Source organism: Hippocampus guttulatus, chromosome 6 (assembly GCF_054856545.1).
Source record: "Hippocampus guttulatus isolate MCC_2025c chromosome 6, RoL_Hgut_1.0, whole genome shotgun sequence".
NCBI lineage: Eukaryota > Metazoa > Chordata > Actinopteri > Syngnathiformes > Syngnathidae > Hippocampus > Hippocampus guttulatus.
Window position 1 is genome coordinate 12,763,985 of NC_141266.1, and position 27,787 is coordinate 12,791,771.

The 27,787-nt window shown below is 39.6% G+C and overlaps 1 protein-coding gene across 1 annotated transcript; it reads right to left on the reverse strand.

The window, feature by feature from the left end:
• Positions 1 to 1,852: 1,852 nt before the first annotated feature.
• Positions 1,853 to 27,389, reverse strand: mtbp (MDM2 binding protein). The gene is made up of 23 exons (XM_086114650.1): positions 27,241 to 27,389; positions 26,522 to 26,605; positions 26,261 to 26,334; positions 25,831 to 25,979; positions 23,649 to 23,707; positions 23,379 to 23,523; positions 23,102 to 23,216; positions 20,398 to 20,505; positions 16,448 to 16,542; positions 15,851 to 15,917; positions 15,609 to 15,726; positions 14,690 to 14,860; positions 13,157 to 13,267; positions 9,828 to 9,971; positions 7,601 to 7,694; positions 7,321 to 7,479; positions 6,886 to 6,981; positions 6,506 to 6,766; positions 6,273 to 6,427; positions 4,300 to 4,412; positions 3,141 to 3,254; positions 2,256 to 2,321; positions 1,853 to 2,172 (listed from the first exon to the last, which is right to left on the reverse strand). The coding sequence occupies exons 1-23, from the start codon at positions 27,305 to 27,307 to the stop codon at positions 2,134 to 2,136; spliced, it is 2,604 nt and encodes an 867-aa protein (XP_085970776.1). The 5' UTR covers positions 27,308 to 27,389; the 3' UTR covers positions 1,853 to 2,133.
• Positions 27,390 to 27,787: the final 398 nt, after the last annotated feature.

Consider the following 27,787-nt stretch of genomic DNA (forward strand, 5'->3'; position numbering starts at 1 on the left):
GGGTAGCAGACGTCATTGTTACCGAAATGCTTTTAGCTTAGCGTCACACTTTCTAACTAATTTGAAACGGCATCAACGTCAAGCACAAGAGTCAAACTCAAGGCTCGGGGGCCAAATCCGGCCCGCCACATCATTTTATGTGACCCCCCCCCCCCCGCCCCCAAAAGAAAATCATCAATGTCCTTGCTAAAAAAATGTACCAACATGTCAAATTGTCATGTGATAAATGACGTTGAGATTTTGCAATAATTTAGTTTCCCATAAAAGTAATAATGCGATTAAACATTTTGTGGTTTCACTGTTGTAACGGCTCTCTGTCAGAAGACGTGACTCAAAATGGCCCACAACAAAAATAAATTTGACACCACTGATGTAAAACCATCTTTCCCAGGCTCTTCAAATGAATACAAAGCAATGGCAAATGCCATAATTAGTTGTTTTTTTTAGCATGCATATATACATGCAGGTATAGTGTTAATACAGTTTTCAAACTCGTAAATGTGGCAATTGTGTGAATTGTTGATTTATGCTGCACTTTCTGGAATAGTACAGATGACGTTTTCATCAGGTAACTGACAGTGCCTCTGCACGTCATTTAAGTCAGTTACATTAAAAGGAAGTTAAAAAAAAAAGCCCACAATGTGCAAAAAAAAAGTTTAAATAAACAAACAAACCAAAAAACAAAGCGGTTACATGACTTGTGCAATATTCCAGCTGTCGAGTGACACAATTAGTCCCTCATTTAAGTAAAAAGGCATGGAAAGAACATGATCATCCCCTCCGTGCGTCCCTGTTACCATCTGTTGATGGAAAAGATGATGATGGATGACCCTTCCGCACACCGTGCTTCAAACAATAACGCCATCTTCAGTTCAACACCAGACAGGATCATGTTTGTTGTTGCAGGACTCTTGCTGTCTGAGTGCAAAACACTCACACTCACACACACACACACACACACACACACACACACACACACACACACACACACACACACACACACACACACACACACACACATTTGAAACATAACGTTTGTTCATGTGTGTTTCCATTGGTTGCCCTCACCATGGCCTCTCTGTGTGCAGAAGCACTGTGACGGTTCCTGTTTTTATACTTCCACTCACTGGTAACTGCATGATAAAAGAGATGTAAATTGTGCAGTGTGTGTGTGTGTGTGGAATGTTCTGGACACCATTGCCAAGTCCCTGTAGCACCCCTGAATGCCTCTATCTCACTTTTGCGTCTAAATGTTCTTCACCGTTTCATGATCCACGATGAATAAGTAATAAACCCAAGTGCGCGCAATGCATTATGGGCAAAGTGCATAAATGCATAGGCAAGACAAGCTGTCATACATCAGACAGTACTGATGGCAATTTTGAAGCAGAGACAGACGCCGTGAATCTGTATGGACACCAAAGATGGACATGACTTGAGTTTTTGATGAGCTGTGCAGGAGTTCAACAATGTGCCGGGGGCAGGGGAAGGGAGATACCATTCTACTAACGAACAAAAATCAGGCAGCTCCTTCCCACATGCCTTGCATGGGCAACATTTGAACCAAGCAACAAGTTTCAAGAGTGAGAAATGTGAAAACGTCAGTGACCAAATGGTCAATGACAATCACGGATGACAGTAAGTGGTTCATAACTTCAACTAATAATCTAAACTTTATATGGTCCACAGTCATTGTCTTTAGTCATTGTCATTGTCTTTAGCCTTGCGGGCGTGTTGGAGTCTATCCCAGTTGTCTTCATTATATTTTTAACTATGCCATTAAATGGATGCATACAGGCAGACAAGAGGGAAGGAAAATGTAAAATTTTATTGTCCTTCAAATGGTAAAAAAAATAAAACAGTATATATAACTATAACTATATATATATAAAACTATATATTTATATATAACTATATATATATATATAACTATATATATATATATATATACTGTATATATATGTATATATATACTGTATATAGTTAAAACAGAAGTGGGGCCTTTTTTAAAAGTAATTAAAATTGACTCAATAAAAAATATAAAATAACAGGTACACAATAATACAAAAACATGTCAAAGTAAAACATGGAAATTTGAAAGTAGGACTCAATATGTGTTTGTCAAAAACATCTTCAGCTCTTCAAGGTCTTCTCCAGCACCCAGTCAATGACCTATGATAACACAACATATGAGTTGAAGAGGATTTGAATGCGTTAACGTGTGGAAGGGAACATTGATGCACGTTGATGGTAACCTGTTTAGCATTGCTGCAAGCTGCCTTCTTCATCTCATCATGCAGACCGCGAGATGTCTTCAGGTCCTGAGAACAAACATTTCCACTCTTATTCTTTTTTTTGTCGAGCTATGTGAAGATTTGAAGTCAATGCTCAAAAGTTTAAAAGAGCGTCTTCTAAAATGTACAAAAACGAATACACTTGAAAAAGACCACAAATATTTTTTTAGCCATTATTTTAAAATCAATATAACTTATTCATAACAGTGTTCACTTTTGCCTAGGCCGATAAATTAGAGGAACATTATAACGTTAGAAACTAATGTTTGCACTGTTGGCACACTAATCTGTGCTGACACTGCAACTCGGTTTGCCACTGTTGTTGAAAAGAGCTTCCGCCAACATGTGAAAGTGGTTCTTTTGTTCTGAATCTTTGACCAGCCAAAGTGTCAAGTCACTGGCTGAAAAACTTGGTATGGGATGGTTATTATGTTAATTAGTCTGTAATTGCCGTAACAGTTGGGGCAGAGGTACAGAACATCTTGTTCAGAGAAACATTTTTCAAAACTAGGCAGATACCCAATTATTTACTTAATTGTTGAATTTAACACTTAATAGGTGTCCAGGCACCCCAGAGATCAAATTACTTGTACATAAATATTGAAAGTCCACTTTCCTTTATGCGTCCCCTTTACAATTGGAGCTCAAAATAAATAAAGAATACATAGTGGGAAGAAAAGCAAGGGAGGTTCAGTCAAACCGTTCCCATTGAGGTTTATTTGTCGCACAATTTGTAACCAAAAAACAACATATGGTGGACATTGCAATCCTGGCGGGAGGGAGCCAACTGAAAAAGAGAGTTCGGAGTGAACGAGTGGACAGCGCTTAGAGTGTGTGGGCACCAACCTTGAGAAAGAATTTGGAGATATCAAACAGTCTCTTGCTGCAAGCCTCAAAGCATTTATGCTCGGCACTGATCCCGTGCTGTTTGAGGGTTTTAATGACCACCTCCTGCAGCATCTGAGGGCAACAGAGGACACCCACGTTCTCATGGACACAATACTGAAACCTTAAATCTACTTGTGTTAATTCCCTTATCGCCAAACGTCATCTCGCTTCACAGAAACTAATTTTAGCAAGGCTGCCTTCTTCCAGAATGGATGTCGAAACGTCATGACTTTGAAGAAGGATGGCCTTACTATCTCTAAAACGATTGTGTGAGCTCTCAGGTAAAAGGCACACCGTTTTAGTCAAAGAGTTGACAGCGCACGCTCGGGAATAAAAGGAGCCACCTTCTGTCGAACCACTCTTTCGACAGAAGCAGATCCGAATAAATGTACTAAATTACACAGAGATCATTTCAGGTCCAAAGAAAGAGACTGTTTTTAATCTCTGTCCTAAATTAACCGCTGTCGTTATTCCTGAATTGTGCCAACTGTTTTTGTACACGTGCAGACGCCTGCACATTAGTATTGCTGACTGCACACACATCCTGTTAGCATAATGTTCAGAGATCAGAACACATCAAGGTCAGGATTCAGCCCGCGACGTGTGCGCAGGTAATCGAGTGAGTGTGTCGTCATGCGTCATTTCCATATGTGTGCACATTCATTCATTCATTCATCTTCCGAACCGCTTTATTATATGTGTGCACAAGCAGGTTGTAAATAAGCGGAAATCACGGCAAGCGATAACATCCAAAACATACATCATGTATATTTGCTAAACCAATTATACAACTCTGATTTGTTGGAAGGACTGTGGTTGAATTTGTTGTCGGCCTCCAGAGTGTAAGATGGTGTGTGTTGGTAAGTGGCAGTCTTAATTTAAGGCTTTTATTCATGAAAGATTTCAGGGGGTCTGCATAATGTTTTCATTTTTTTCTTAGAAAGTTTCCTACACACAAGTGTTTGTAAAATTGTTGATAATGTTTCTCTTTCTTATACAGACACAAAAAGCAACAGTTTCAAAAGAAAAGAGTCACTAAGTGTTAGGTAAAATAATAATGTAATGAGTAATGATCGTAAATTGTATTTATTTTTTCGTCGGCACACAAAAAACTCACCCTATTGTGTTTCTGGGAACGTGATTCCTTGGCATTGTTATTGTCTGTCAGCCTGTGATCGGTCTTCTGCCCCTGCGTTTTATGCTTGTCGGCTGAAGATTGATTCAACAAACCTGGGAAGAAACCAAAGCTAACCTTAAAGCAATGTAACTGCGTCGACAGAGAGAGATACAGTAATCCCTCGTTTATCGCGATTAATGGGGACCAAAACCACCCGCGATAAACGAAAATCCGCGAAGTAGCGTCCAATTAACATAAACAGGTAAAAAAAAAACTTGTTTTTTAAGTCCGCAAACGGTCCGCGAGAAGCTGCAAAACAACAGCGAGTCACATAGAGCAACATATACAGTACTGTACTCCATGTATCCATCCATCCATTTTCCGAACCACTTGATCCTCACTAGGGTCGCGGGGGGTGCTGGAGCCTATCCCAGCCGTCTTCGGGCAGTAGGCGGGGGACACCCTGAATCAGTTGCCAGCCAATCGCAGGGCACACAGAGACGAACAACCATCCACGCCCACACTCACACCTAGGGACAATTTAGCGCGTCCAATCAACCTGCCATGCATGTTTTTGGAATGTGGGAGGAAACCGGAGCACCCGGAGAAAACCCACGCAGGCCCGGGGAGAACATGCAAACTCCACACAGGGAGGCCGGAGCTGGAATCGAACCCGGTACCTCTGCACTGTGAAGCCGACGTGCTAACCACTGGACTACCGGGCCGCGTACTCCATGTATATGTAAATATATATATATATATATATATTTTTTTTTATATATATATAAACGAACCGCGAAGTAGCGAGGGATCACTGTACAATGATGTTCGGTGTAAAAACAATACCTTGACTTAAGAGTGCCCTAACTTACAAATTTTTCGAACGACGAGCCACCGCTCAAGTGAAAGGAAAAAACAAAAATCGCTACTCTAACACCCTTGCATGTCGGCAAGGAGGTTTATTAAATGGGACAAACGGTCAAACACACAAACACAAAATGAGAACACTCGCAAGCAGAGGTGGGCATTCCGTCAGACTGACGGAAGGTCTGTCAGTCTGTCACTGATTCATGTCAGCTGTTTCAGGCGGACCCACGTGAGAACATAATTTCCATATCGCATACAGGCGGCGCGCCAACCGACACACAGCCAAATAAAGAAAAAAATTAATAAAAACAAGAGACATACACACGCACAGCGTGGTGATTGGTCAAATAACACCAATACAGGACATGTTGTTGAGGTCTGTGGGACTGCAAGATTTACAGTACAACACAGTTTTAGTTTTGAGATTTTCCTGTATTTGGCTGAGTGTCAAGTGTGCGCCACCTACGTATGACCACCAGTACGTTCGTGCGACGCCATTTAGCTGCCGACGCCGACTCATCGGACTGGAACGGCCTGAAATACTGACGGCAACTCACTGATGGACTCACCGGACTGACGATGCCCACCTCTGCTCACAAGCTGACTCCAGGCCCTGACGTCACTCAAAAAGCCACTACGTACCTTAAAAGGCACACCGTCACAACACACCACATTCAACACACAAATACAGTAACACTATCAAAGGACATACAATACAGTAATGTTAATACCAGTAATGCATTTGTTTATGCTTCACTATGTTTTATACAATAACAAATAATTGTGCTCGCTTTATGGGGGCTCGAATTGAATCAAATTCACTTCATTTTAATAGGGAAAACTGACTGGATACACAAGAAAATTGAGTTATGAGCTTGGAGATTTTTGGCCGAATGAAAGGGATAAGTCATGGTACCACGGTATTGATAAACCCAAAGAAAGAGATTGTAAAATGTATTGACAAATATGTTTTGCTTACTTCAGTTCAGCTTTGACAATGCTCAATTGGTCATTGAGTTGCTACGTTTCTCCAAAATTGTGAACAGGAATAAAATGTGTACAAAAGATGAAGTTGTTCGGTTAAGGTTGGGTTGATTTGACTTTACCAGATGATGTTCTTGGAGCAGAAGAGGAAGAGGGTGTGGAAGAGGAGACCGACTGGGATCTGGGTGTTTGTCGTTGTGAGTTGATGTTAATGTGTGTCCCATTACCGCCACTGCTTTGAGAACACAAGGAGTCGCTGCTCTCTGACTTGGCCTGCCTATATCATTCATTTCAATTGTTTCACAGTTAAAGACTGGAATGGTTCCACCGACTCATTAAGCCACGCCTCCACTACCTCTTGCGGGGATAGCCTCCAACATCTGTGTCCCAGGACCTGCGTTTGAGTCGAGCTACGTCAGTGTTCTGCAGAGTCTCCCCATCAGGAACGCTTCCTGGTTCTGACATCACTGCGGGAGAAGGGGCGGGGCTGGTCGCAAACGGTAGGACACATGGTTCCCTGGAGCAGGTGGTTTGCGTCTCGTAGCGAATGAGACGGGACTGGAGGCGTACAAAAGCCTGGTCTCGGTCTAAGGAGCACTGGTTATCCAGGCAGAAGCTATAAAAACCCAAAGATAGGAAGCCGTCAGACTGTTAAATAAAATAAAAATTTTAAATGTGCAGTGAAAAGAATCCAATCACCAACTCACAAAGGAATTTGAGGTGGGAGATACTTACTCGATGCCGTGGTAATGGGATGATGTGGCCTTTTTAAAGGACATCTTACTGACACTCCCGGGACACAAGTCCGATGACAACTGGAACGCATTATGACTGAAGCAAAACAGCACAGATAATAGAGTAGAATGAGATGGTCTGTCAGCCAAAATTAATCATGTTTCCCTCCAAATGGTGTTCCAACAAAGGTCACACAGGTATTACAGAGGGAGACTAATGATCAAAATAAAATTCTCACCTTGCACGAGCTTCTTAGCAATGAACTGCAGAATACAGTCATTTTGTGTTAGCCTTTTTTTCTGTCTGCCAATAAAATTGTGGTTGTGGGTTTTTTTTTTTACCCCAATCATGTTTTCAAGTTGTCTCCGACTCTAATGCTTTTCTATACTTTCAGAAAAAGGTATAAACAGTGCTCATTCAAACGACTCATCTTACCCTCTAATAAGGGGCAGAGGTTGTAGCTCACTGGTTGGCTTGCCATCGAGTGTGAAGTGTTTTAAAAGTTCTTTGGCATCCAGTAAGGTTGTGGAACCCTTAGCAAATTCTTTTGGACCCAGAAGGTTGTCACTGGAGCCAGAACCTAACAAGCCAAGTCTAATGGACAATATAGAATATGAATAATTGCGATATACTTCATGTTGAATGCTCATACAGCATGTTGAATAATATACAACGATGTGAACAGATAATTTAGATGCCACAGAGTAAACTTTACCTTCCCCTCTGTCGTCTTTTCTGTAGGTTCTCAATGTTATGGAGTACACTCCTCTCGGGCCAAACAGATTGCGTGTGGGACATTGTTTCTAATGCTGTTAGAAAAGAAAGAAGTGGGACTTGGTGTAGCGAGTTGACAAGTCAAATCACATTGTCTTTCAGCTTTATAATAGATTTTAAGTCGCTGTTATGTTGTTGAGCCATACCTTGACCTTCAGATGAGGTGAAGAACAAGATGAAGGTTGGAAAAACACATATGAGAGCTGTACATCTCAATTAATTTACTACCCAAGGAAAGCATTTTGTAAGGGCAACAAAAGACCTGTGGTGCAATCATAAACAAACCTACAAGTCTCCCTCCATGCGCATACCCTACACGGTAAGCTGCACAGTATGATGGATTGCAGCTGTTATACAAACTTTTAGCTCGAGCCAGTTCAAGATGCTTAACCCATGGCAGATGGAACTGAAATCTCACTGCCCAAAATGTGAGTAATACATTGATGTATGACCACTGCATTTTTTGTGTTTGGGCGATCAGACTGTTTGGGTGACCGAGAGTGCAGAAAAGGTCAAAAAAGATCTAGCGCAGGGGTCAGCAAATTGCGGCTCAAAAGCTGCATCTAACTATTTCATCCATCTGTGACTTTGGAAAATAATAAATATTGAGTAATTCATTTCAACTAGTTTTTATTTTAATTTGTGCATTTTTCAAATGAAATAATTAATTTCACCAATATGCAAAACAATGCTTTTTTAATGTATTTATGAATTTTTTTTGTCGCTCAAAATTATGCGTCACAGCCGCCAATGTGCGACAACTGGTGCCTGGTGATTCATTGAGCTATTCCCCTGCCGGTAGGTAAGCCATCGATAAATCCAAGAAAAGTTGCTAAAAAAAAATTGAATGTTTAATAATACAGTACTACAGCCAGCAGGAGCTATATTTACAAACATCGCTTGGGGGCAGTCAAACAAGGCAGGTGGGCATTCATCCACCCTGTTGACAATTGGTTTCCCGTGGGTAAAAGTCTGCCTGCAACTGCACGTTGGCATTGGGCATCAACACACCTTCGCACGCCACAGAGCATACACAATGAAATGATGACGGAACACGGACGCAGATGGCATTTTTGGTTCGCTGTGGCTGGATCGTTTCAGTTTGACTTTCATGAATATGAGGACAACTCCAATAGACATTGACTACTTTATTTGAAAGAACAAAGTGTCTTTTCTTCAGAATTCAAAAGGTTTTTGTTAAAAACTTTATTAAAATTGCATATTCTGTAGCGGCTCATTGAGTTTGTAAATGAAACTCACATACCCCTGACCTAGCGGTTTCAAGTAGTAGCTGATTCATGCCCAAAGATGACCTCTGGTTGTAAGTGATTACGACAGTTCCTACAAAGCTAATTAAACCGTGCACATGAACTCATGTAAAATGTGATTAAGTCATTGTATAGGCTATTTCAAGGTGCAAATAAATTTTTTTTAAAAATCCCACCAACCAGATCGACACCAAAACGCAATGGCTCCTGCTTTGCCAATGCCCCACCCCTGTGTAATTTTACACAGATGACAACTGAGTAGGTTTGAAATTATTTTTGCGAACTAGTAATAAATAATAAATAAATAAATACTTATCAAATGGTTAGCATTTGTCTAGTTGCATACATTTTTAACTCTAGTGTTTCGTATATGTGAAGTGCTTGAGATACATATTTGCACTGAGGATTGAGAGAAAGAAATTTCACCTCTGCTGCATGTCACATGTAAGCATATTTGACAATAAAGTTGACCTTGGACCTTAAAGGCAGAATCGTCTTTCTTGTTTTCATTTCCAGCTCGAAGTGCACAACATTTTTCGTAATAAATGCATTGCTGACTTAAGCGAACAGATACAGAACTGTGTAAGAATCCATCGGCAAGTCAGAATATTTGCTTTGGGAAACTGCAAGAGTGACAGCGAAATCTTTATCTGTTTCTGTTATATGTATTGTCAATGCGTCCTGCACTGCTCATATTTCTGATTACCTAGTTTTGAATTGATTTAATTATGAAAGACTTCTCAAAGGTCAAATACAACAAGCAGTTCAATCATAACATTTTAGTTAGAGATTTACAAGCACAACGAGCGTACTCTTCATTCAAACGGGTATTGCATAAATCCGTCCAAACAGTTTGGGACTACTCTGTGCACGCATCAACTTGTATCACTCTAATCGTACCTGGGTTCTTCGTGGCCATGCTGTCGGTCAGGGAAGAAGCGTGGGGAAGCATGGAGTCAGACTTCCTCAAGTATTGCTCCCTAGCCATGTTCAGAATAGCCTTCAAGTCACTGTGGGGTCCCAAAGAGGATTTTTTGTTCTGTCCTAAAAACACAAACAGAGTGGCCTAGTGACACTTTGGTAGACAAGTTCTCATTAGTACACATAAAAAAATGGTATGTTGAATTAACTCAATTTTTATTTCATCAAGTGGTTGCACAAACAAAAAAGCATCAAAACCCAATTACATGTTTTCATTTTTGTGGAGTAGTAGTAGATGATCTTATTTTGTGCAACCACTTGATGAAATGCTTGTTCAGGGTACATAGTCACATATGGCACATGAAAGTAATGACTTCCACACCTCAACCAAGAGTCATAAAATACAGAAAATAAATTCAGAAATACTGCAACTGCCCCCCGCTTTTTTTTTTTTGCTTAACCATCAGACAGTAACTAAACTTGCTGTTCCATTTCAATTTTTCTTCTTAACTTTTGTAACTAGACAGGCGGCCTCCTCATTTTAATGTGAAATAATTGTATATATAGCGATTTTCAATTAGCCCTGTGGTATGTCAGCTCTCCTCGCAGTCTTGTCAAAGCGCAGTCGGAGTTTGTTTCCTCAAGGTTGAAGAACTTCATTTTCTTTTATCTCACTGTACTCCACTATAGCTTCACTTGCGCTGTCTGCTCTGTGTCTGAAATTAATGATATTGCGAATCATCCTATGCACCAGCAATGCCTAAAGCAATAACGAGGAAGCTGAGCGAGGCCACTGATGGGATGGTGTTAGATCTCCTTCACTGTAGCTACGAGAAAAACAAACAAAAAAACAATGCCTTTGTTTATTGAGACTGAACCTCAAACAGCATAATTTATACCGACATTAGTTTGTTGCAAATTGACATCTTAGGTACCGGTAAATTGTTTAGCCATCTCTGTGTGGCAAACTACGAGAAAATAATCTCAATATGACCATTTTTCTACTGCAAATTACAACCCCAATAACAAGCAAATCAATCAATGCAACACACATGAAAAGACAATATTTTGACTCATATCTGTTCTCCTCTGCCAATGAGTATCATTCTATGAAATGTAGTCTTTGTTTTTCATTTTCAGCTATCGGTTTGATGTCTTCCTATGGGATTGAACACACACACGCACACACACACACACACACACACACACGCACACGCACACACACACACACACACACTAAAAACAAGTCCGGTGAGGTATCGACCAAGAAAAAAAAAGTAAAGTTTGGAATAAATTGTATTTGTTTTTCTTCTGCTCTCTGTTTTTACTTCAGTGTGAGCAGCATGACGTTTGGTCATACCACATCACTTGAAAATAATCCCCAAAATGGCTGATACGGCAGAAGGGATGACTCACAGATTTTGGGCTTCAACTTTTACTATAATTAAAATATGTCTATTGTGCAAGTGGAAATGAAAGAGTTTATAGTAGACCAATGAAGCGAGAAAAAAATAATAATATAGCCGTTTAAATTCTTCATTAATGTCAACTCCTTAGTAGGTGCTTTCTTGTCTGCAGCCCCTTCAACAGCGATCAGGCAGAAGGGAGGAAGCGAGCAAGTGTTGTGTGAGTGAGTGAGAAGTTTTTCAGGACAGTCCAGTTTTAATTAACTTTTAGTACAGCACAATACGTTTAACTCAAAATGCATTTGATAAAATGCTCGGTTGAAAAAAAATCAAGAAGAAAATCCCAACCCCGATATTCTGCGTAGAGGCCATAGTATGAATACTGTACTTCGATTTATACCACAATTACAAGCACAGAAGAAGACGTGAGCACAATAGTGTGTTTTGTACAAATAGTGTGTTTTGTACAAAGAAGAAGCCAATTGAACCCAAGGAGAATAAAAAACATGAATGTGTGTGCGTGTGGTGTACACACGCCAAACAAAAATGGGGCTTAACACTGTTTGAAATGAAAGACTGCCTCAGTTCTGCTCTTGTAATAAGACTACATTGTGCAAACGAAGGCGGCCCGGTGGTCGACAGGTTAGTGTGTCGGTCACAAAAAGCTGTGGTACAGGGTTCGATTCCAGCTACAGCCTTCTTGTGTGGAGTTTGCCTGTTCTACCTGAGCCTGCGTGGGTTTTCTCCCGGTATTCCAGTTTCCTACCACATTCCAAAAACATGCCCAACAGGTTGATGGAACACTCTAAATTGTCCTTAGGTATGAGTGTGAGCGCAGATGGTTGTTCTTCTACGTGTGCCCTGCGATTGGAGGGCACACGGTTCAGGGTGTCCCCCGCCTACTGTCCGAAGACAGCTGGGATCAGCTCCAGCACACCCCGCGACCCTTGTGACGATAAGCGGATCAGAAAATGGGTGGATGGAAAGATGTGCAAACGAACCCAATTAAACACCTCCAGATGGTTTCACAGTGTAGAAGTAAAGGACTTCTTTGACGTGTTAGCTCGAATGCTTAGGCATCGCAATGATATCATAATCAGGTCCTGTCTTTGTCCTTTCTTTATTCATTCATATTATTCACTCTGATGAGAAAGGATACCAGCAAATAGGGGGCCGATTTATCCACAAATAAAGATTTTTGCTTTTTAAGGGTGATTTTTGGGAGAAGCATATTAAATAAGGTGGCATATTAATTCATGGCAAATCATGCTATTTTTTTATACTTGATGTAAAAGGTTTCAGCAAACACTGCTTCAGAGTACGTAAAAGACAAAGGTTGGTTTTGGAGCCTCAAGTGCAACCGGTTCATTATTTTTTCACTGAAAATTGGCACCACAGTAATCTGTTTGTGTGAGTAGGAGCCTAATGAAAAACAAATATTTATCCATGAACTTTGTTGTTTATTCATCGATTAAAATCCAAAACATTGTTTCGTGTGCCAAGTGTTTTTATTTGATAAAAAGAAGCCCCATATAAATTAGATTTTGATGGAGACACACCACTATGAAATACATCACTGTTGTCTCATCAAGTTAGCGCATTTCTTGGAGTCGGTTGATCCTTTTATTATTAGTGTAGTAGTACTGAGAATCGTAATGATTACTCGTGATGATTACAATATAACATTTTCATATTCTTTAGTCGATACTTCCTGGTTATATTATTTTTATTATTATTACAGTATTAACAAAATGAATTCAGTGATTTTTTGCATGCCACATTACACACTGTTGTGGTCACTTTCAACAATGTAATATGCTCAGGATGTACCACATTCCGTACCCCTCTGAATCTGGTCACATTATTTTTTCATGTCACCAGCTTTATCGAACAAGTACTTACTGAAGTATTCTTTAATTACCAGTGCCTGGACCTGGGCCACCTTCCGCTCTCTCCTCAGCAGACCGTCTCCTTGGAGACAAGGCAGAGATAGGATGTCGCTTATTGTACCTCCTGGATGGAGAAAAAGCGGAGAATGAATAAGGCCAGATGAATGTGCATTACCAGCCCAGCTGAGAATGTTCCGTGCAAAGCTTCATTCTGAATTGGGGCAAGGTCTCATGGGATATGTGACACTGCCTTAAGCTACACCTCAAAGCAATATCAAGCACAGTAAACACCAAAATTTCAGCAGACAAAAATAAACACAAAGGGCAGTAGAAGACATGTCCAAAAATTGCAAGACATGGTTTTCCACACTTGAGTGTGGGGGGGGGGGGGGGGGGAGATTAGTGATCGTGAAAACTCTGCTGACTCATGGCAGCGCAGTTGGGGCATATTTGACAGTATTTTAAAGATGTCTTCTGAAGGTTGCATAAAATGTTAACAATGGTAGGAACTATCTTGAATATCATTTGCAGTCGAAGAGCAGACAAGGACACCCTTTAAAACAATAGGGTGATGCTTGCCGAGAATGGACCAATGCACACACATTAGGGCCTGCCGGGGATGAACGATTTTGAAAAAAAATCTAATGGTGGCTTTTTACTGTTTTCCTTTCAATTAAAAATTCATTTTTTTCAAGGTCTGTTTGCTATGTATTTTTTTAATAAACAAGTAAAAAATTAATCTGTATTGTGCATTGCATTAAACAATATCAGATTTATCAGGACTTTTGCAGTCTGCAGCATTCACTATACCTTCACAAAACACTAACAAACAAGTGTGGCGTAAACATCAGTAAAAGACAGCAAATCATAAATCTGATGACAAGAATAATGCAAACAAATCAGTGGCTACCGAACGACCAAAATATACCATAGCATTTTTTATCGGCGAATTGAAAATTGCATTCTACCCCAATGCCATGTCAATGGTTCAGTCCTAGTGCCTGCATGACAAAAATAATCATATATATCTTTTTTTTTCTTTAAAGGTGAGCGTAAATTTCTTACAACTTCTGAATGTGTGATTCCATCCAATACATTTTTATTTGGAGCTCCACTTGTGGATTACAAATACAAACACCAAGTTGAAACCTTCACTTCCCACGGCAATAACTCCTCTTTTTTCAATTACTCAATTATAGATTTATATATTTATTTTTTTGCTTGGAGTCTGATGCATTATTTATTTTTCTTCCACTTAATACATTTTCTTTTCTCTCATCTCTCAACTAATGATTTATGTTTGCACACAACCCTGCCATCTTGTCCTTTCATTGTGCATAGGATAGGTGAATGGAACTGCTGGCATTCATTACACTCTATAAGTCCCAAATATTGATGTGGATAACTCTTTTCTTGTGATTACTCTTCATGGCTTCAACATGCTTACTCAATAATAAATCAAAGGAAAACTAAATCAAGTAGGAACATGTTGGTGTGTAGGACCTCACAAAAATATACATACATCCAGTATTATAATACACTGTACCTGATGATGGCAGCAGCTTCTGTCCCAAGAATGATGCCATGGCTGGCACGCCATTAATTTGACAGTCAGAGTGCAACACCCTGACTGTGCAGACTCCATCTTCAGTATTGTCTGAACCCTGGACCAACAAGAAGTAGTGAGCACTCTCTCCCTTGACCTCGACATCAGGTACTGCAAGATGAAATATTAGTGTCAGTCAAGACAGATATATTCTTCTGGCTGAAGCTATTACAGTAAGACTTGCTACTGCACTACAATATGAAACCCATGAGGGATGTCACGTGCGCTAAGGTTAGCATTAGCTGGCGCTGATTTAGCCTGGTGCATCATGCCATATGTGACTTTTCACTTCATTTAATGTGCCTTCGATCTATTGGGCACTAACATAGGAGTTTTCACCCCATTCCCACCCCCAAGGTGTATCATCAAACATATGGCTAAAAAAATAATAATAATAAAATAAAAAAATTTAAAAACATGTTTATTTTGAGAGTTACAAAAAGCAACTTGCATTAAATCACTGGATTGGCCCATATAATATAAATGTGTCTATACTTTGTTTGTATTAACATTTAACATATACAAGTGTATATATATTTATGTACCATTTATACATGTCTGTATGTACATTTCTACATTAATTTGAAATCATTTGTATGCACACTTTTTTTTTTTTAAAGTTGCCTCAGTATCAGCAGATACTTAGAAGCAAAGGCTCGGGTGCCGAAAAAGTGTGATCAGCACGTCCCTAAAACCCACTATATTAAGATCATATTTCAATCATATTTTTTTCTATCAAGTGTTTTTGACTTGCGAGTCTGCCTCATGCAAAGAAAGCTTTGTCATCTGTAACAATGTTACCAGTTTATTTCCGATACGCAAGATATGCGTCATTTAATGAGGTAATGAAAGAACTGACTGAGCAAGGACTTGGGTCTCCTGACTAGAGATTCTCTCCAGCGCTGGGAGCTGATTTGGGCTGCTGACGGTTGGGCCATGGAGGTGACGATGCAGGAAAGGCTGAACAAAGCTCCTACCTGAGCATATAAATATATATTTGATTGCCCCTAGCAGACAACCTCTCATTGACCAAAATGCATTTGAGTATGGCAGGTTAAAAGTTATGTCAGAGAAAAAAAAGTCAAGTAGTCAGACTAATACCTTTCCACGCAGTGACTTGAGCTGTTCCAAAAGAAGTTTAGATTTCACTGACTTACCAGACAGCACTCTTGAGTTGTTTTTCTTGTCAAGGTGCATAAAATAGAGCAAGACAAGTAAGAGGGTGCTGCAGAAGAAGTTGAAATTATATATTAAAAAATGCAGGCTTCAAAACAAGTGATTCCATATTTTATGCCTCATGCCCAAAATGTATCTTGGAAATATAACTGATAAATGGGATAATATTTGGTCAATTCCAAAGCAAACACAATCTTAAAGGTTTTATGTTTGATATTTATGATGACGATGAGCGGGTGGTGGTAGCATGGCAGTGTTTTGCAAAGTTCCATCATTCCAAGTCTAATCAAAGCATTTTTTTTAGCCTGCAGGTGCTGGTTTGCAGGTTCTTTAATGTTTTCCTGCGTTTAAAGGCTTCCTCAATTTGCATACATACATATCTCTACGCTTCGCATCTAAAACTAAGGGTAACTTATTACAGGTCCTTGAAATTGAAATTGGTACAGCACTATTATGAACACTAATGGGGGACTCTGAGTCTGACTCATTGCATGGAAACACAGACTTCAGAAGTGAGGATACAGTTCAAAGTGTGTGCTGGACATCAGAAAGCTTGGCAGGTCTGACAGGGTAACCAGATGAAGCAGGTCTAAAACCGGGGCGTAGTACTGGAAGACCTGCAAACGTGAAGAACAGGAATGACAACATGTCTCAAACACACTTGTAAACAAGGAATATTAAATAATTATTTGTCCAGACAGCTGATTATATTAACACGACTGTCTCAGCCATCTAGATTTTTTTCCAATGACGATCGTCATGTCAATTGCACAACTAGAAGATCAATCCAATTATCCTATCCATCCATTTTCTGATCCGCTTGTCCTCACAAGGGTCGCGGGGCATGTTGGAGCGAGCATATCCCAGCTCTCGTCAGGAAGCAGGCAGGGGACACCCTGAACCGGTTGCCAGCCAATCGCAGGGCACACATAGACGAACAACCATCCGCGCTCACACTCACACCTAGGGACAATTTAGACCAGTCTTCCTCAACTGGCGGACCGCGATCCACGACCGGACCGCCGACCTCCTCTGTCCGGACCGCCGACCTCCTCTGTCCGGACCCTCAGCGAATTTTATAAAATAATAAATTATAAAGTGATTTTTACGTTATACATTTTCTATTTTTGGACTATAATCTGCGCATTACCGCGATCGCTTGTTAAAATTATCCGTTGTATTATTTGCGTGCACGAACAGATGTATTGCAGAGGACGCAGCAGCGCGACTGTGTGTGTATAATGTTTGACGAACTGGAGACGAGCAGGCTGAGCAGGGCATGTCGGCGATAACGATGCGCTGATTGGCTCCTCTGAACTGAAGGTGTGCCCATACATAAGCGTCAGCATATACGATGCGCTGATTGGCTCCTCTGAACTTAAGGTGTGCCCATACATAAGCGCCACGCATTCAAAATGGTTGATTGTGTCAGGAAACAGACGCATGCGCGACGCCACAGTGTGCTCACAGCTTCAGCACAGAAGAGCCGCACACAGACAATTAGACAGGACGAATCGCGGGAGGTTTCGATCGTGTGCAGTTTTGCTACCGTCTACCCGGAGATCTTTGCGGCTGTTTAACAGCACAACACCGCAACATGGTAAATGAACATCACAATGGCGTACTCAAATAATATTTGCATGCCTCAGACATTGCATTCACCTTTAGTGGAAGAACAGCACTGCACATTCCTGTGCTCCCTTGTGTCAGTATTTAAAATGGTTCTTAACTCCTCTTCTGATATATTTTTCAGTGATTTCAGAGGGGATTTGAAAAGGGGAACTGTACAAATGAAAAGGATATTTTTGTTTTCATATTTATTATTTATTTGGGTAAAATGAGTATTTTGTTTTGCTTTCGTTAAATTAAGGGAAAAAAGACAACTACTGTTTAACAAAGTTAAAGTAAAAATGTCTTATTTCCCTAAAAGGGCTATTTCTATTATTAAGCAGGCACAACTTAACAAAATAAAAGAGTTCCTCTGCCTCAACACAATACCTCTCATTATTTGCTGCGTACTGGCAAAGTGAATAATTGTTATTTTCATGCACCCCATTATTGGTTGGTTGTGAGGAGTGTTGATTTGTATAAGCTTGGCTTGACCATACTAAATTGGCATATAGCCCTGCTCCCCATGACAGCCGTGCATGGGACATTGGTCTTATAAAAATAAAAATAAAAGTGGACCGACAGCATTTCTAGTTGAGGACCACTGATTTAGACTGTTCCATTTACCTGCCATGCATGTTTTTTGGAATTTGGGAGGAAATTGGAGTACCCAGAGAAAACCCACACAGGCACGAGGAGAGCATGCAAACTCCACACAGGAACGCCGGAACCCGAATTGAACCCTGCACCTCTGCACTGTGAGGTCGACACACTAACCAGTCGACCACTGGGCCACTCCAATTACCCCATAAGTCTTCAATGTTCAAGTAAATACCACTTTGTTTCACCTGTTACAAATGAACCATAAAAAATCCTTCTTTACATTTGTGGACCAGTATAATAAATGACTCACATCCTGATTCTGATGGTAGATGATTATAATTACAAAATAATCAAAACATACAGTAATTTTATTTCTTGGGGGTTTTGAGTGGGGTGCATTTAAGCTAATCACTGTTCCTGATTTTTATTTCCTGTAAAACGAGGGTCTTCATTTCAATCAGATCAAACTGAATGAAGCGATAAAACACAATTCAGTCATAAACACCTCCAATGCAAATATCGGAGAAGAATTCAAGCCCACATCACCAAGCAGTGTTTATTTTCAGTCACGTAATGTCGTGAGTGTTCTTTCTAAAAAGTCACTCAGACTGCTGCCAAAGGTCAAGTTTGCAATTTGGCTTCACACTGATGTGCCAAAGCAATTATTTAAACGTTCCACTGAAAATCTTAAGAGCAAAATATCTTTGTGACGGCTGCCTTCTCAATTAAAAAAAAACAAAAAACGAATGTATTTACCGGTATTCATATTTGCCCACTAAGCTGTGGCAAACATTCATGTTTCTTCCCTTTGGACCTTTACCATTGTATTCAGCTCATTTGTAACTGTCATACATTTTGACTAAACATTTTCACTTTACACACCATATAGTACCATTGAAATTGCTGCTATGGATAAATGCAGCACCAATAAGATTCTGCCTCGTAATGATAATTTATTGGTTGATGGTGAGTATAATACCGTGATGTGATCCCTCATTTCTGCTGCTCAAATTGTGATCATTAAAGCGTTCGCATGTGGACGGCAAAAGAAGGGTTAGAAAATACTCATATTTCTAATAAATGCCTCACTAGATAAACTTGTCTGGCTTTTCCATAGCTCATCGGAGTGTGGCCACCATGTCTCCTGTGGTCAAACGTATTGGGGGAGTGAAGAGTCACGATTACGATGGAGTCATTGCAAGCATATAGTTTGTACAACAGCACTGGGACAGTTTTGCTGTCCTTCAGTATATACATATTTTTTTTATTGTGTGCCAAGACGATCCCGACCATCTGCCTCTCTGAGCTTTCATTTGATCCTTCTCTCACTCTCACTCTAATGCACACACACCCGCTCGCGCACACTTTTGTGTGTGTGATGGACCCCATACTAACCATAACTTTGTATGCACAGTGCAGACCTCTTGGTTTTTATTGTTATGGCTATTAATCTACATCAAAAAGCTCATTATAATTCAGCTCTCTACCAAATGTTATTAAAGACCTTGTCTCACATCAAGTGTTCTCTCTAAATCAATTCACAGCTTTCACACTGTGCACTACACACCTTTTAAACAAACACCGGGGAGCTGCGCCACAAATTCACACAGCACTATCATTACTTGCTTGAACAGTGGGCCATGGGCTTTAATACTTAGAGGGCACAAAGCGGCAGTGATGTCATCTGTTTTAACAATCTGGTTAACAGGTTTCCACAACACTAGCAACTCATGAAAGAAGGGAATGGGAAATTATTTTAACCGCTCTTGAAGGTAAAATGGTTTTGTGTTAAGACAAACAAAATGATTTTCCATTGGAAATAATGACTCAAACTATCATGCTAGGTAAAAACACTGGCTCTTTGAAGATGTTTGACAGAAGGTTTATGTTTATATTCACTTTCATCATTTGCTGTTTTGCTAGTCTCTACACACTATTTATGTTTGGATTTTCTTGTGAATACAACTGGTATTTAATAGATAAACAATAAATTACAATTCTGGGTCTATGGCTTATGTTATTTACACATTGACAATTAAACATTCAGACACTCACTGTCTTGCCCTGAAAAATGTGCATGAAATCATGCACACTGATGATGAGAACTCCAAATTTCTCCAAAACACAGGTTTTGAGGAATATTTTCAGAATTTTAGTTGACATTTTTGGAGGTGCTTTTGACTTGACAGTTTCCTGTGCAATCAAGTTCCACAACAAGAGTGAATGAAGCTTGAAAAGAAAGTTATGTCGAAAGAAATTACCTCAGGCTCTAGTTTGGGGTCAGCAGTAAAGTGTGGCTCTTCCATGTGACCGGATTTATAATCAGGAGTGCGCAGAGAAAAGCCATCGAAACGAAGCTCGGACACATGCTGAATGAAACAAACAATAAAATATCAGAAAATGCCAGATGTAGTTGCAGCGGCAGCAGGTGATGAACTCAAACGCGGTTTCTCAGGCTGAATTAGGTACGGACAGTATATAAGTCAAACTGTTGATGGAATGGAGGCAATTTTGCATGGTTCTTCTGAGAAGCAAACTGTAGCACTGATTCAGATTCAGGCCATATAAATGGCTGTCATGGGAATGGAAAAAAAATGAAAGACAAAAAATTTGATATGAAACAAAAAGAAATTCTTGTTATCGCTGGTGTTGGACAGAATCAGGGTACCTCCAAAATCAGCAAGAGCAACCCATTTAAACATTTTAGATTGGTCAATAATTAGTAAAAATATAACGCCCAGGCATGTGGATTGACTCATTGTATAAATTTGTGAAAAAATATGAAATTTACCAATTCGGGACATAGGAAGTTTCGGCCTGGCGCCAGCATTATGCTTAAACAGGTGAAAAGTGAACAATGTGATGCTCATGACTTGAGTGTGGTGATGGCTACATGAGATCCGTGGACATATACTTTTTAAGTCGGTAGCGGTTATCACCGGCTCATTTAATGAGGGTAACCTCTTACGTTGTCTGTTGCCACACCGACTAAGCACAGCGACAATATTCTGGTCAGGCAAGGGATCGCTGTGTCCTTTTCTGAGCAGAGATGTCTCCATGTGTGATGTGAGTGCACCACATTTAAATTTAATTGAGTGGTGGTGAATGGTGTCAGTTGCGTTCACGGCAACAACCTTGCCCCTCCCCTTTTTTTCCCCTAATACATCAATTACCAACACCCGGTTTAACACACTTCCGTGCAGATTTATGCAGCACACGGCGTCAGACTTGAGCTAGTCACGGAAAGAAAGTCCTTAGTGTTGCATATTGATATGAACTGTATCTGTTGACTATCTAGATAGATCAATGTTGACAATTATTGTAAAAAAATGCATTAACATGATCAACCTCATTACATAGATCATTTCCATCATTTATTAATGATAAAATCTTAAAGGTACGGTACTTATAAAGTGTGTCTCAAAACTGGTAGCACTATGCATTAATTAGTACTCAAGAAGTAGCTCTCAGTTTCAACAAGGTTGTAGACCCTGGGGTAGATGTTATGCTGTTAGAAATACATACTAGTCAAGCTCCCATAATTTCATATAAAAATAAAATAACTGCAGACAGACAATGTAAAGTACATGTTAACAGCACAATATTGGAGCTTGCAGACATGGTGGACGATCTTGGCTCATGTTAGTGTTCGATAAGCAATTGGTGGACCTTCACTAGCAACATGCTTCAGTTAGCAAGCTGGCTGTACTGTTAACAACTATATTCAGGGACACATGAAAAATGATGGTAATGAAAAATGGGATATACAAGGTGTTCCAAAAGTCTTGGGCATATATGAAGTTCTCATATCTCCTTAACTATGAATGGTAGTAAGATAAAAGTCTTGCCATTTTAAAGCTAATTACATTAAGTTTTTTGTAAGGCTATTGATTTTTTTATTTCTTTTCAGGCCCATTAATGGCGTTCACTCAACCAGAAAAGGCATTTTGTGTGCTTGAATTTGTAAAAACGGAATCATGGACTGTTGTTCAACGTGCATTTCGCAGAAGATTCGGAAAGGAGCCACCAGAGAGGAACACGCGCATTCACACACACACGCCTATAGTGCAAATACACACACAACGCAGTTCGAGGATCTGTTTGCTGGTTTTCGCTCCTCCGGGAATTCCTTCATCCTGTGCTCTCCCGCTGAGCAGCTTTCTCCAACTGCCAGCCTAAGCCTGCTCACATCTCCTCGCAGCAGTTTATTGGAAAAGGTCAACGAGAAGCTGTGTGCTTGCTACGTTCATATGTGATTTAAATTAAGGTAAAATTAAAAATGTTATGAGGATGAAATATAACAGAAGGCCATCAAGAATCCGACTTTTGCAAACTCCACACAGAAAGACCGGAGCCGGAATCGAACCCTGCACCTCTCTACACTGCGAGACGGACGTGCTAACCAGTCGACATCATGGCGCCTCTTCTGCAGTACTCCAGGATAAATTAATTATTTTCAAGCTATACTCTATTGTTATTTGTTTGTTTGTTTGGTTGGGGTTTTTTGTGAGCTTTTCACTTGACTAAATCACCCTAGATGCCATTAAACTTATGTCGGCTTGTTGAGCTGTGCTGTCCAGTGTTCATAGCAGTAAGACAACAAAGTACTTACTAGTCGGGCCAGTGATTTTCAAAAGATGCAACTCTCATGCCCTCCAGTGATTATTCATACATGATCACACACTGCATGCAAACACACCTGATAACAACAGGATGATTTCTCACATCTTACATTATTTGCTATGCAGCACTGTCTGTGTGATTACTGAAGAGCAATACTCTAGTAATGTCCAGGGAGAAAAAAAATTATTTCCAGTTTGGCAAACATATTTTCATCCATGAACACTCCGAGGCCAAATAATGGTGAGGGTAAAAAATACATATGGGCAAAAAGAATTGAAAACTGCATGTAATTTAAAAAAATATGTAACCATAACACACACACACACACACTTCCAGCATTACCTTCTTCTCTCTGATGGCCAAGCCCCCTCTCCAAAGTTCACTGGCATTGATACAGCTGGTTAACTCGGTACACTCCAACAGACCAGCACTCAGGTATGATGCAGTTTTTTGCCACCTGAGACAAAGATCGTGAGTTAACATTCACTTTAAACTGTAAAATCCAAGATTTTAGTCCATATAATCATAGATTCAAGTTCAAGAGCAGATAATGTACCATGTGCAATTGAGTACGCCTCTAATGCCCCCCAGCGGTACAAAAATAGAAACACATTCATACCCTGTCGTATGCTGAGTGATGACAGTGATCTTGGCAGAGTGCCAGGAGCTCATGTGTCGAAGGGCTCCCAGCAGTGGTAGGAAGATTTTTAATGCAGGACACTCCTCAACACAGCCAAACACCAGCACATCTAACAATGCTTTACCTAGGAACAGGGATCGGGCAGAAAAAAAAATAGATGGATTTTACAGATTTGACAGTATAAAAGGACCTATAAAAGCATATTAAAAAAATCTAATCAATTATTTAATATGGACTGGTTAACTCTACCTGGAGGTGGAAGTTTGTCTGACAATGCATGCACTCCTTCTGCAGCCTCCTCGAGCAATCTATTAAAGAACCAACGGGACAAGTTTTTTTCACGATGATTTTCTTTCTCATAACGCCACATATTGGGTAATAGCTGTGTGAAGTGAATGATGAGAGCATTTGCACTAATGTTATTTTGCAAAATAAAATGCAAAACAGGTTTGCAGCATTTACAGCTTTGATATTTCATCTCAAAGGCCCTCAAAGGTATATTTGAATGGAATCTGAATAGTGCCACTATATATACACTACTAACGAAAAGTGAGGGCTATTCAGCTTTTGGGTGAAATTTCAGGATGAACCTAAATGCAATATAAACTTTACAGATCAACACAATTTCACCTTTTCTAAATTTATGAATGCTCAACTGTTCAGTGTTTCTCACAAGAAGGTGAAATGCAAAAATCGCAGAGGGTTTTTGATACATTCGATCAGCACTTCTTCAAAGACATTCATTTCTATGCCTTTCAATCACTTTGCATCCATGTTCCAACCTGCTGATGACACTCAGTGATACTCAAAGATGAGTGGGCACCATCCTCTGAAAAGATATTTTTTGAAGCCTTGCAAGAGCGTGATATAGCACATCAACTATCAGATGTGTCCTGGTCTCATGATGTCAAAAATGTGAACAGCAGGCTGAAGAGAGCAATTTAAATGCAAATTCTAATTGAACCAGGAAATGTATTGGTCCATTCATGGATTAATTTTTTTTTTCCTCTATGGAACCTATTCCCATCAATTTACTGAAAAACATATTTGTAGTTTTTGTGTTGTTCCTGAAACATGCCACAATATGCCATCAAGCCCCTGTCTAGATAAGCAATTTTATAAAAAAAACTGTATGCAAATTGTTGTCAAGGAGGTATATTTCATTGATACCTCTGGACTGAGAGGCAAGCTTTGTATGTTGGACAGGAACTAAATTTAGCCAGGGTTGTTAATCTTCGCTGGATCTGCATGTACACACAAACTAATCAAATTATCTGTAATGTAAGCCATTTATTTTTTTTTAGGTTAAATTGCATTAATCTATTTTGATATCTACGAATACAGGCAATCATATACATTTTCAGACATCAATCACTCTCAACTATTTGCTGACAATCTGTGCTGTATCGTGCATTTAAATATCAGAAGGCTTTACTCATTCCAGCAATGCCTATCGACGAAATCTATCACTGGATGTTAGCATCAAAGTTTCTTTCACCACGTGCAATTTTAAATAATCAGGTATTAATACTGTCACCAAAACCGACCGTACAAAAACAAAGATCTGGGGTTTGACAAGACTTACATTGGTGAAAAAAAAAATGAAAAAAAATTAAAATATGCTGCAAAACAGTTGCCTTAAAGAGCAAGTCGCCAAGACTTTTTGTTCCACCAAACAGATGACGGATGATGTGTTACTTGGCTAAGTTGAATAGACACATCCTGTACCACTGACAAAGCAAGAATAGTTGGCGAGACATCACTCACGCCGCAATCACTTACCTACATTAATGCGAGAGGGTAAAAGTTGGCCGGGTGTTTCATATTTATATATTCATAACATTCATAACATTCAGTTGCAGTTGTATTTCTCTTACCGTCTGTGTTAAGCACCATCCACAAATGGCATATTCCAGGGATATTTGCCACAAACCATCGTATTTCAAATGAGATTTTTTTTTCTCATTCTGACTGCGATAGTAGCTGGATATGGTCGACCTTTGAACACTTCACATCAAACTTTGCAAATATCTCTGATCAAGGAGAACATTGTGTAGACTCCTTTACTTGACTGTTCGGGATTTTGCTGAAGATTTGACTTCTCTTAAGACTTTCATGACAGTTTGGAATGTTAAATCTTACTTAAAATATTGCCTCTGCAGTTAATAAAGGTCTTGTCACGGTGACAGTTTTGTGCCATGATCAAATTAATTCATTGAAACACTGGCCCTCATTTACAACCCATGCGTACGCACCAATTTGTGCACAAAATGTGTGTCCACACATTTGATGCGCATTTGTGTGATTCATCAATGTCTTCATACTTGAATATGCATGTATTCTGCAAACAATTTCAGGACAGCCTCACACCATGCATATAGAAAAATAATGAAGGATCAGCTACATAACTGCAGAGAAAATCAAAACTCACTCAGTTAGAGTTGCTTCGTCACACTTTTGAACCGATCCCTCCTGAAGACTCAGGGAAGCAACACACAGCTCCAAAGCAGTTTGGTTCTCCTCTTCATTGTCCACTCTCTGGTGGACTGCACCCACATCTTCCCAGTCTGAGCTACAAAACTACAACACATACAGTATATGCACATATTTATTGTCACCTTTCATTCAATAGAGTTACCTCAATTGTTTTTCAGTTCGTTACATTATTTTGATTTCATTTATGAATTTTGGGCATTTTGTATTTTTACCAGTATCTTATGACTCTGTTGTGTTGGATGAAGCAATTACCGGAAGATTAATTTTTCTTCTGTGCATAGGCTATGGCATTTCTTGAATCACAAAATAAAGCAAGCACAAACAGCAACTGTGTGTTTTGGGGCACTTCAACTTCAAAATTCTACCTGCATTTCGCCATGGCAAGCCTGAACAGCAAAGTACCACCTCTGAAATGAAGGGCTTCCACTGAGAGAACACGCTACAAAGAGAAGGAAGTAAATTTTACAGTAACAACATGGTTTTGTCAGTCAGTCAGTCAGTCAGTCAGTCAGTCAGACAGACAGACAGACAGACAGATAGACAGATAGACAGATAGACATAGATAGACATAGATAGACATAGATAGATATAGATAGATAGATAGATAGATAGATGTAAAAACGCACGTGGGAGCACAGAGATTCCTCTGGCTGTTTCCTGAGAGGAAAATGTCACAATTTCTTCATAAATCTGCTTCGATTGGTCCAGACCTGTGCAAGACAACATTAGATGTAAACTGACAATCACGACAACCAGTCACAACATTCGGTACACATGCGAAATCTAAGCCCAAACATCCCAGGGGCGTGTTTGAAAATGCACTTTACAAAAGCTAAATAATCAAAATGTTACACTTAGTCCAGTATCACCACAAAATAAATCCAGTGATTAAAACGTTAATAAATTAATATATATATATATAACTCTGTGACGTGCCAGTCAGAGCTGAGCGCTGTTGTCTTGAATATAAACTGTACTCTTGACATTACTGTACATCAAATTGTCTAAGTGTACCTAATGATGGGGACAGTTTGTGTATTGTCATCGAATCTCTTGAACGTTAGCTGTAACATTCGAAACAACAAAAAAAATAAAATGAAACCATGCAAATTGTTTTAAGTGAGTGAGCAAAACAATGCAAACTTACAGTTAGCTTGGAAATGGTTCGCACGTAATCGGCGTGTTTGTACCGTCTTTAAGTGACTCTAGTAATGTATTGTCAAATGTAAATCTTCCTTTCGTCTTTAAAAGACACGTTCATTATCTAACAAAAACCACCACGATCGAAAGGTTAGTTAGTAAACGCTGGTAGCGCGGTAATTCACACAAGGAAGTCAAAACTTACATTTGCACTCCTCAGTTTCTTCGTTATCTGCCTGACAGACGGATAAAACAAGCACATATTTGTCCATGTCGTATTATCTTGCGAATAATAGCATAAAAGCCCGCTTGTTTAAAACTGCTGACAACAAATTTTGCCCATCTGTCAAATTTCCCACCACTAGGTCTTCTTCTCTTTCATGTTTGCAAGTCTAGGCAGGAAAATACACAACTGCCACCCACTGGACAGAAATACAATTGAGTATTTTTTTTTTCTTTTTACTTTACTTTTTAACTTTGTTTCACTTTTCACTTGCTCGTTACGGATTACATTTTATGCCTCTCCTGTCCCCGTATTTTCCCATAGTTAAGTTGATTCGAACATTTTCTATTGAAAATGTAGAACTGCAGGATGCTTGCCCAACCTAAATTCATCTTATTTAGTTTTCTAAGGATGCCACTAATTTGTGTACCAAATGCAGCATACTGCTCCATTTCAATAAATACTATTGTGGGAAAATGTCATTTGATTGAGTAGTTCAATTTTTAAAAAGTGAATAATTATGTACATC